We start from the raw sequence: 11,881 nt of genomic DNA on the forward strand, positions 1-11,881 counted from the left end.
TTACTGGTGTACCAGTATAGGTTTTCAATACATCGAATGTCCTTTTAGTCTATATCGAGTTTTTTGAGAAGTAGCATTAATTTGTGATGTTGCATTCACTTTTCTCTTTGCTATTAAGTACTATCTAGTTGTCTCGATTAACTATCATACTCGGTCTTTTTTTCCTATATAACCCAGTGGATTCCTTTAATTTTTTATGCATAAACTCATGCTTGTTTTGCATTTGCTCTATTTCTGCACATTTTCGTTTGAGCCATTCGTTTTTGGCTAACATTGTTTTCGATCTTATTTGCCTTTGAATGTTTATATAGTTGTTGCTATTATTCTTGTGCTTTCGACGCTCGTCTATCAACGACAAAATCTCATCCGTCATTCATTTTTGTTTCCTGTCTTTTGACCTAAATCCTAATTTGTTTTGTATAGTGTTTGTTATAGCATCTGTTATCTTTGATCATAGTTGTGTTAGGCCTTTTCCATTGTTTGACGTTATTGATTGAATTTGTGCGTTTATTTCATTACTTACTTCAGTTTTTGGGTCCTTTAGCTTTTCCAATGCTATCTTTCGTTGTACGACTGTAGTGTGAGTATTATATTAAGATCTGAATATATTTTACATTCATGAGAACATTAGAGTGCGAATACGTAGAAATTTCGTCGTTAACATACATGTGCAATCTTCTTGATAAGTAACCTCACCTTGTATAAAATAAAATTACGCGAGATTTTCCGAAAATTTTGCGATAAATGAAACATTACAGTTCTATACAGTATATTTTATGCTGCATTTCGCGTTAACGAGAAATAACTGTCGTTATAAATAAATAATTAAGAAATAATACATTTCATCTTTATTTTATAAAACCAAATCGGCTTGAAGAGTTTCAATTTACTTACGTTTAAAATATTCTATTATATATTCGTATAATATACTAAAATACACCGAAAGTTTCTAATCTTCTTATTCTGTTCATTTTTGTCATTTCTACTCTTCCGATCCTCAATTGTATATTTATTTATGATAAAATTAAAATTAATTTATTTCTCAATCAACTCAAATTAAAAAAATTAAATTATATCTACCAAATATTTCCTCATAATTTTTTATTTTCAACAATATTATTATTTAAATCTTGGATGTAAAAGGATTAATCGTTCAAAATGAACAAGTAGAAATTTAAGTCCTAAAATTGATTGCAACCTCAAATATTTACTGCTTCGAAACACTTGTAAAAGTTAAAATAAACGCATAAACGTACTAACAACTATCATACAGTCAAGTATAGTAGTTGGTATACTATCGAGTAAATATCAATAATAATCATAACTTTTTGTACAGCACATGTTTCAACACGAGTAATGTTAATTACGTAATAATTATATATTTAGTAACAAATATATATTAAAATTAATTTATATAAAATCAAATAAGCGTAAATCTATGTAACATAAATTCATCTAATTCATCGAAATTTGTAATTTAATAATAATTTGATATAAATTTATCAATTTGATTTATGAAACAATGTTTAACATTGAATTAAAGACGTCTGGAGAATTAGGTTTTAAAAGCGCAAAGATATCCTTATTCTACAATTAATTTAAAGTAAATTTTACTTTTGCAGAAATTTAACACATGCAAACTTAATAACCAAGATATTATAAGTCTTCAAAGAATACATAAGAAATATTATTTTCTCGATTTTGAAATTCGTTACAAAATTAAAAACATATATTAAAACGTTATTATTTCGATAAAGCAGACGATGTTTGAAATGATCTGCATATCATATATCTAACTATCAAATAACACGATTATAAAAAATGCCAGTTGCTTCGTATGACAACGTTGTGTAATTTCAAAGGATTCAATGTTTTATTCCTAACAAGGTTTCCGGAGAATTTTCTTTCTGATGGAATGTTTTCTAGAAATAATATAGCTCGTTGGATATAAAATAATGAAGTGATGGAGTGCACACCGTATTACTCACGATGTTGTGTACGCTTATGGTACAATGCTCACGTATATAGTTAGGTAATTCAGTAATACCGTTCACGAGTTTATGCGACTTTGCTGTTACTGTACTACTCTATCAAGGGACAGTGCACAATGTTATTCATATTAATTCAAATTTACACAAGTCTTATGCACATAAATAACTAAATCGCATGAAACAGTTGCGTTCACCGTATATGTTACGTAACATAAATTATTTTTAATTTCTACTGCACATTGTATTACAATTGACGTATTAATGTTACAGAATGTTAAATGTATCGCCACGGCGATACTCAGCATTCTGTTTCCGCGCAAAGGATGCCAGAGAGACGAGAGAGCATAGTATTTCTGATATTCAAGCATTTTTCCAGCATCCTACGTAGAATCGTGCCGTCGCACTTTAAGACGTTACAGACCGTTCATTGAATCGATATAGAGTTGCGAAATAAATTCTTCTCCTTTCAAAGCAGGAGATGATAGCACATGTTCCAAGAATAATTTTGTAATTTTTATACATAAATGCTATTTAAACAACTTTTCGCTCGAATTCCTAGTACGCCTAATTACGATAAGAAAAAAGTACAATTTTGCTCAATTCCATTATATAATTAACAAAAATATAACAAAAATATTTACAAAAATAGTAAAATTGCTTTCGTATAATATAGAATGTAAAGAAAGCTTTATATGTATATTATATATATATACACATACGTATATATGTATATTAGTTTTTTAAAAGTAAATAAATTTAAAGTGTAATATGATTATACTATTGTATAATCATACACACATAAAATATACTACAATATTGAACCAAACAAAATCCTTTTCCACATAACAATTATTTTATAATTAACATACAGTTTCGTTATATCGTCGTAAAAAAGCTGAAATTGCGTATGGAACGTTTGTGAAAACTTGCTAGCTAGGAAAAATAAAAAGTATAACGCGTAGGAAAATAAAATTCTTGAATATAATAAAAATATTGAATAATTTTCCGCTAAACAAAGCAGAATGTATGTATGCAGGCGCAAAAAGAATGCAGCTAGTTTTTATTTAAAAAAATGTGTAGTAACCATACAAGAAATACAAGAAATTTGCAAATATTTGCAACTAAATCTTTAGGTGTATAATAAAATAAAATTCTGTTAAATTTACTTTTAATAAATTTAATCAAAATAGAACGAAAGATACATAGATAAAAAATATATAAATAAAAAATATATCTAACGATTTTAGACTATATGAAAGTAAATCATACAGTTATTACCAGTTTTTAATTCTCCATACAATTTTTGTATGAAAATTCTTTTACATTTTTGACATGTGTATTTTTATTAAAGAAGAAAATACAGTTATTATATACATTAAAACATTGTTACAAAAATGGTACGAAATAAATTTAAGTAACAATATTAAACAAATTGCAAATATCCATTTAAGACCGATTTCAAAATCTCAGTAGAGGCAATAATATAAATATAATAATACATTTTCGATTAACGAAATGTGATTCACTAATTAAATTATAGTGAATTACAAGTTCTGAGAAATCTGCATCTTTTTATATTTCGACTTTGTTCCTGTGTTAATGTTCTATTATGCAACAATTTGTGACAAACACAGCAGTGCCACGGTAAACAGTGCAGCACGCGCAAAAGCATTGGACAAAAAGTCCAATAAGAGAATACGTTTCATGCGTTGTGAGCTTTATGCGTAGCATAAAGGATGCAACTGTGCAAACATATATGCGTGAAAGTTCTTCAACTGTACTTCAAGAGTCTCGATTTTTGCCTTGCAAAATGTATCTCCGCGACAATTCGTGCATTTTCTAACACTGCACTGCATAATGAAATCTTCGATTTCCCGCAAATTTAAAGAAAAGAGAGGATTGTAGAAAACATCTGGTATAGCCCTGGCAATGCTAGTAATAACTTATAGCAAGAAGATTTAAAGAGCTCAATGGATAGATATATGGCGAAATTATTATCTCACGGTCACTCATCTTTGAATAAATCGCAATTCCCTTAAATCCAATAAAATATTTCACAAATACCAAAGTGAGAACTTTTAAATGCATAAATATAATCGGCTATTCCAGTGACTGAATTTCCCCAGCTAAAAAATAAAATAAATTCAAAAATACAATCTCAAAATAATCGTAGAAATTGATCGTAGAAACAAAGAAAATAAAAACTTAAACATTTAAAAGCAACCATTGCTCTCTCAAAATTTGTTGTGCAAAATGTGTGACATTTAAAAATTTGAGAATATAAAATAATAAATATCCTGATATATAATATTTCATATAATAAATCTTGCGAAAACGTCATCGTCATGTACCACTTTATGTTTAATTTATAAGACATGTGAATAAAATATTTGGTGTAACACTTCTTATATTAAAAATATGAACATCAAATATTGTATATCGTTAACTATATTTTGAATTTTTACAAGTTCTTTTTGCCGATATCGATAATTTATCGGACCAAAAGAACGCGCTTTCACTTTATTATATAAATAATTTTATAAATACATAACACGTACGATTATATTTTTGTAACATCATATTTTAATATGCAATATTTTGTAACATTCATACATCATATGAATAACAACTTGATTAATATGCGTTATGGAATCCGTCACTTATATGTATTAAATGAGTGATTTGAAATTCACTTTATTGAGTTTGCGACATTATCAATGGAATGCAAAGCAACATACTTTTAATTACGCGAGTTTAACTTTTATATTTCGTGCGACAAATTATATCCATGTTGATGACGTTGGAATGATAAACTAATTTCCTTAATGAACGACAAAACTTCTAATTCTGTGTAACGTACATGAATCTCCAAAATGGAATTTCGCCAACCTTAATTTATCATACTGTCCTGAATCCAAATTTTTGAAACATGCCAAATTTATAGCCACGTATAAACAAATTTATCTGTTATAATAATTTCTTATGTAATTATTTAGAAACTCTTTACATTTCTTTTGGAGTGAAATTTCACTCTAAAAGAGTGAAAATACTGCCACTATCAAAAATGAAAAAGTTTTTGAATAAGAATGGCAAATTTTCACTCTTTTGGAATGAAATTTCTTTCCTTTAAAGTGAATCTCACTCCAATGAAAGAGTAACACAATCTGTCACTCTTATTCAAGTGCAAATTTTTCACTCTTTTTCAATAGTGGCAGTATTTTAACTCTTTTGAAATAAAATTTCATTCCAAGAAATTTAGAGAGTATATCATTATTTACAATTATACAGAAAAATCACGCATACTATTACAATATACAATACATATACAGATCAAAATACGATACCCACTGTTCAGCCAAGTATATTGCATGTGACGAACAAGGTGATATCAATTCAACGGCTAAAAGGATGATATATACGAATTGAATTCAATGGATGGATCAAACGCGACAGAGTTAATAACGATGACAAGGGAACTTTCAATGCCAGCTGTGCTGCAGAGATACACATATCTCTTTGAGTATTTTAACTTACAACATTTTATTTTAGCTTACAACATTTTATGGCACAAATATAAATTACAGTAACAAAAGAATTATCGTAAATTTTGTTAACAAAAATCTATTTACGATTTCAAAAATTTCTAAATATTGTTACGTAATTGGTGTACTGTTCAATATAATTTTATATTTAAAATTGAATTTGAATCTGTGTGAATATAGCATGGTATTCTACTAATATGTACTTCTATTTCTAAAAAAATGATTACAGTTCCAATAGTACTCTCTTTTTATAGTTCTACAGTTCCTTATAAGAATAAAAAAAGGTCTGTACTTTTTTATTCTATAATTAGAACGTCATATTTTTAATTTTAGTTTTTTTAGTATAAAAATGCGAAACTTTTATTTTTAGAACTATGAAAAATGTATGAAACTGTTATTATTTTTTTTTATATTAATAGAATGTCGTGCTAACTTCATAAAACCATGAAGTGATATTTTTTAATTATTGTCAGTTTAACAATATTGTTATTGCACAATCAAAAAAGTTTATCGTATCACTGTTTATCAAAATTAAATTATAATCAGACAATTACAGATAAAAATATAGTTTTACGAACAATTCCTATGGTTTCCAAAATTTAGTTAGTAATAATATTCTTCACGCGTTAATTTATCAAGTATGCTGATTCAAACAGTAAACTAATTCATAATAAGAGAGATTTAGTTCTTAAAAATTCGAAACATTTCGATTTCGATTGTTAGACAAAAATAAATAATAGTAATTGAAATTTGTAAATTAGAAATTATCATAAAAAATATTATATTTTTTCATTAATTTTATTCCTTTTAAGCACTTCGTATAAAACGGAGCAAAACCTCATTTTTTAATACAACTGAATAAACGAAGCATTTCTATGGGTCACTGCTCCCAGAAGAAATTTTCACGTAAAAATACGCGGTTTAAAGAAAATATATAAAAGCATTTGCGCCAGTTACAATTATGTATCGCTTGTAATTTTATAAAATTATGATAGTCACACAGAAACTGGAACATTATAGCGAAGCTTTTTAGTTCATTCAATTGAGATAAAAAATATTACCGCTGCCTCAGTTATGTATATTGCACGCGCACATATACAATCAGATTTAAATTTAAAAGTTTTAAAAAATTCTACAAAAAAGACTCATCAGATAATTACATAATATTCAATTGTTAATACACAAATACATATTGCGACTTTAATGCTTTATATATAATAATGAGTAATAAAAATTAGTTATCCCATTATTGGTGAAAATTTAATTCTATCTCCGCATATACACTCATTCAAAGATGTCGCGAGAGAGTTAGAATTATTACAATTGAGCACCTGCAGTTCTTGTATGCTTGTATTATCTAACGTGACATAATAAAAAAAGCAAGAAAAAAGGCTTTCGACTTTCAAGGCACTCGCTTAATTCGCTCGTGTGTAAAGCACACTATGGTCCTGGATAACGGTAGAGTGGCAGTCTGCCTTGTGCATGTGCACGGAGTTTCGTGATACCGGATAATACCATGGGGCATGTACTTACATACTACGGTGAGATTCTTCGAGACGGAGGCTGTGGAGAAGGTTGGCGCGTCTGCCGTAACTTCGCAGATGAATGTACCCGAGAGGCCGAAGTCGACATTGCGAAGCGTTACCTGGCTGCTGTTCGACTTGTCGAGCTGAAACACACGTCCGCATAAGATGTACACAACGAATAGGAATACCTACTACGTATCAGGCGCGACGGCCTAGGTTGTTATGCTGCGGTGAAGTAATGCCATTTACATGCGGACGTGATAACGTGATTCGATATAATCTCATTTGTTGAAAGATATTACACATGTTGAAGAGATTAGTTATTCATTGTTTCGTGATTCGATGTCTGTACATAATTATTAATCGAATTATAAACATGGATTTCCTAATTGCCATTAGCTATTTTATTGGTAAAAATTATTTTGTATTATATTATATATATTTTATATATCTATGATATAAATAATTTTAACTGTTAAAGATATTTACCGCTGATAATAATTATTTTTTTTTTGTAATTTCTCATAAATATATAAAATTAGAATTTTTAAAAAGATGCACCGTTCTCTGTTTCAGCAAATATTCCATGAATATCCTAGTTCTCGCATCGAAGGATGCCTAGTTTACTTGAGGGAACAATCATCTTATCAGAAAATTATCGGACACTCGACTAAAGTGGCCCGGAAAGCCAAGCTGGTAGAAGCCGTGCTACGGAAATAGAGGTGAAGCGACGTCGTGCTGGCGATAGGGGCCGAATAGAGAAAAGTTTAATCGGAATAGGCAAAACGAAGTACGCATAATTAGCGGTGTTTCCATAATAAAAGAGGAAGAAGCACGAGTAAACAGGAATACGCCAATAGCTGAGATCAGAAAAAGAGTGAATTACACGTTTTTCGATGAGCGGGAAAGAAGCGTGAAAGGCAAGTGAATGCTCTCTCTCCTCGTTGATTTATGTGGGCGAAGACGTGGAGTCCCCGGCTGAACTTTACAGAAGCAGGAACAAAAGCTCAGCACGCCGCAGAGGAATAAATATGAAAACCATAGCACTCTCACTCGGCGCTATCTAGGGAATAATCTCCGACGTGTAACGTCTTGTCGTTCTCTCTTCCGACTGGCGATGACACTGATATCCTCGCGCGAGATACCCAATATTCGTGGCGCATGAATCGATCATTCGCAGACTAATAACGTCCAGGATTAACAATTTTGCATGTCATCAAGTCTGTCGGATAAGCGCTACCAATACGTCATACGCATGAAAAATTAATGAAGCGCCAAAATTATTTAATCAAGACATCCAATAATAATAATAATAATAATAATAATAATAATAATAATGTTTTATTGACGTGCAAGATAATATGAATTTATAAACGTGAGTGCAGTAATTTAGAGTATATAAGTTTCTTTTTTTTTTTTTTTTTTTTTTCAAAATATATATGTACAATTAAAACCGTTATTTCCCGGAACTAATAATTCACCTGTAATTACCATTTTAACGTTCTTTTCTCGTTCATAGTTTTAAAAAGACACCATCGACATAAAATCATTATTTGCGGTTTCTTTTATCTAAAGAATTCGATCGTGCGGTAACATGCCCATTGCGATAAATTGTCTTTTTTATAGACCGTTACTTGTTCGATACTTGTTTGAATTCCTACTAGAATGGGTTGCAACGATGTCAATATGCTGGAAACGTGGTATCTATACTTCTCGAACGAGCGTCAGGACTTGGTTTGGTTGGAGAACTGCAAATAGATATTGGGAACTAACCGTCGCGACTTCGGGCATTGTGAAATAATGGGTCAATGCTCGTAGGTCATGCGTCCTGCGGTTCTTTTTGCTTGCTAACTCACTCATCCGTTGTTTTTAACGTCACAAAATTTCCTAGTCAACATTCCACTGTAAATATACGAAAATCAATAGATATCAATGATTTACGAAGATCGATTACGATGAAACGCATCACGAGAGGCATGTTAAATATGTTGATATGCGTAGCAGGCTTTATATTTCATCATGAATACGCTTTTAAACGTACTGCATAACGTTCTGTGTTACAACACCTGCCTGAGCGGCGCTTTGTTGACTCGTGTAAATGTTTCACCGCTTTGACTTCGCAAACGTTGAGTCGAATTGGCTAACTTGATGTTTAGTACTTTCAACATACGCAGAGAATTTACGCGTACGAGCATGAATCCCAATAATAATCTGCTCTTTACTTGCATGCAAAATAAAATTTGTTACACGAGAAGTTTCCGCGTGTTATAGATAGTAGAGTGTGCGCAGTGTAATAAGACAATAATTCATGTTCGTAATCGTATAAAGGATCTATGATATAACACGGCGGGAAAAAACAACGGAGTAAAAATAATTTTTTTTGTCCTAGTCCTCCGAACACGCGTTGCTGCGAGCGTGCTAACAATTCATTTCCCAATATAAAGGGTCTATTAAATAAAACATATACCTGGTGTAACGACTAGAGTGTATTGCGAGATTAACAACTCATGGAAACAAGGCACGCATCAAAGTCCTGCCAAACGTATTTCCGATATAGATATCCGGGCAGGATACGCATGTAGTAAATCGAATATCAGCCCGAAAACAAGCCAAGTAACAAAACAATTTTTTCGCAACCTTTCCCTCTTGGGGGCGGGGGAATAAATGGGGAAGGGGGCAAACGTATTTTTCGAAATCGAGGCTTTTACATCTCTCACGGTGCAGCGCGGTGCATTACTTCCCGCTCGTCACTGGAGAACCCGCCGCGCGTGTACCATGTTTCGAAACGATAAACGTAAACGGGAACAGGAACGGTGCGGCGCGTTGTCACGGTTTGTCAGGTCGTTCATTCGGCTGTACCGGAACACAACGGTACCGTGGGGGGCTTGTTTTTGGCGCAACGCGTGTGCAGGCGGCACAGCCCGATTGGCGGTCATCGCGCCACCCCGCAAACTATCGCGCCCAACGCGCGTGTAACAGCCTACGGAAATGTTCGAGCGATGATAAAAGCATCGTAGACCCAACTGTTTTACGGCGATTACAGCGGTTAAGGGTGTTGTTAACGAGACGCCACCCCGCAATTTGCGGTTTGCGTTACGGTAATACGATAAAACCGCATATTTCGTTGTTAGGTAACCCCCAGCTGCGATTCGCGCAGCTCGATCGAAAAAGATAGCCGCAGTTTCGCAGACTCATTAGGACATATATGCAAAAGTGTGTCCCAATTAACAAATGCTCCCTCCTACCACTCTCAGTTGCCGATCGTTAAGATCTAGAACAGTTCGTTCTTTTTAACGAGATGCGCATGTTCACAATGTTTTAAAGGGATAACAGGTGTTGAGAAAAAGGACAGCGATAAAAAGAATAGGAAGATTAATGATTTATACGGCGACACAGAGATTAGTACTAAATATATTAAAATGTGATTATGCTTTCCTGTAAATCTTTTCACATTTTCTTATCAGATGATTTATAGTAGACTTAAAGGAAATATACTCGAATAAAATTTATCCCTTAACCTTAATTAAAAATTTGCTGATAATATCATAGTACAAGAAATATGATAGTAGAGGAAATATTATTAAAAGATCTGATTTAATATGTATAATTACTAAAATTTGGCAAAACATTAAAAAAAATCTTTCAGTATATAAAAAAACAAATAAGTAAAAATATGATTCGAATAAAAGTAATTCGAATACATTTAATTATTTATATTAGATATGTTGTGTCAAATATTCTTCCGCACATTATCGTTATTCGGATTACATTATTTTATCCATTCCAACATATACTTATGTAAAATTACTGCTTATCGATCCACTTTCATTTACATTTTGGTAATTGTATGTCAATATATTATTATCTGTACAGAGAAATGGCTCATTTTATATTTTATTAACGTTTATTAAATGCCAAATATTTGCCATTTGGAATTCATATACTCGTTTATTTTATTAAAATTTTCACGTTATAATGAATCCTATTCATATATCCAGTTAAAAAATGTTTGCTGCAATTTTTTTTATTAACAAAGAATTATAATTGAAAAATGTTTCTCTTTCCTTGCAAAAACTCGAAAATTTATTAAGAAAAATAAATATAAAAATATATTTTTTAAAATATGTATTGAAATATAAAATATATTTTAGAAAAATGAATATTTGGATAATAATGTAAAAAAAAATTAATTATTTGCAATCTATATTATTATGTAAAAATTGTAGAAAAAAATATTATTCAAAAATATTATTGACTCGAAATGTTTATCTAAAAATATTCATTTATTTGTTCGTGCGTATAATTTTATACTTTATTTTCATTTAAAGAAAATAACATGAAAATATAATGAACTGAATTATCTTTTGCACGTTACGATAAAAGTATTTTGTTAATATAAAACTGTATTAAAAATAAGTACATATTATTTTACTATTATATACATAATATTTTACTGATTACAATATTGAAAATACGTCAGCAGTAAGAGAATTCAGTCCGAACAAACACGAAATGTTGTCGGAGAAATGTTATCTCATTTAGTGACTTACGTCGACATCAATCCCGGAAATGTTGAAGATCTTGGTAGATGATTCCTCGGTGGGTGAGAATCGGTAGAATTCGTGCCTGCCTCGATACCACTTGAGGGAGTAGAGTGGCGCTTTCTCCAAATCATACTTGCATTGCAGAACCACCGTCTCGCCACGTTGCACCACCTGCGGAACCACCTCTAGCCTGACCTCTCGCAGGCAGTTCGCACCTTTCAGGAAAATGAGAACACAGAGCATTAAGTCTAGTGCGCATCATTAGTTCGCTTTTACTC

The 11,881-nt window shown here is 31.3% G+C and overlaps 1 protein-coding gene across 1 annotated transcript in view; it reads right to left on the minus strand.

Annotated features, from left to right (window-relative positions):
• LOC108753592 overlaps positions 1–11,881 on the minus strand; it is a 150,722-nt gene that overhangs the window by 53,781 nt on the left and 85,060 nt on the right. Inside the window, exons 2-3 of the mRNA XM_018495311.1 lie at positions 11,610–11,818; positions 7,067–7,202 (exon numbers count right to left, since the gene is read on the minus strand). Of these exons, the coding sequence (XP_018350813.1) occupies positions 7,067–7,202; positions 11,610–11,818 (345 nt within the window). The remainder of the gene's footprint in view (positions 1–7,066; positions 7,203–11,609; positions 11,819–11,881) is intronic.

The sequence above is a fragment of the Trachymyrmex septentrionalis genome, unplaced genomic scaffold, assembly GCF_001594115.1.
Source record: "Trachymyrmex septentrionalis isolate Tsep2-gDNA-1 unplaced genomic scaffold, Tsep1.0 scaffold7, whole genome shotgun sequence".
NCBI classification, from domain to species: Eukaryota; Metazoa; Arthropoda; class Insecta; order Hymenoptera; family Formicidae; genus Trachymyrmex; species Trachymyrmex septentrionalis.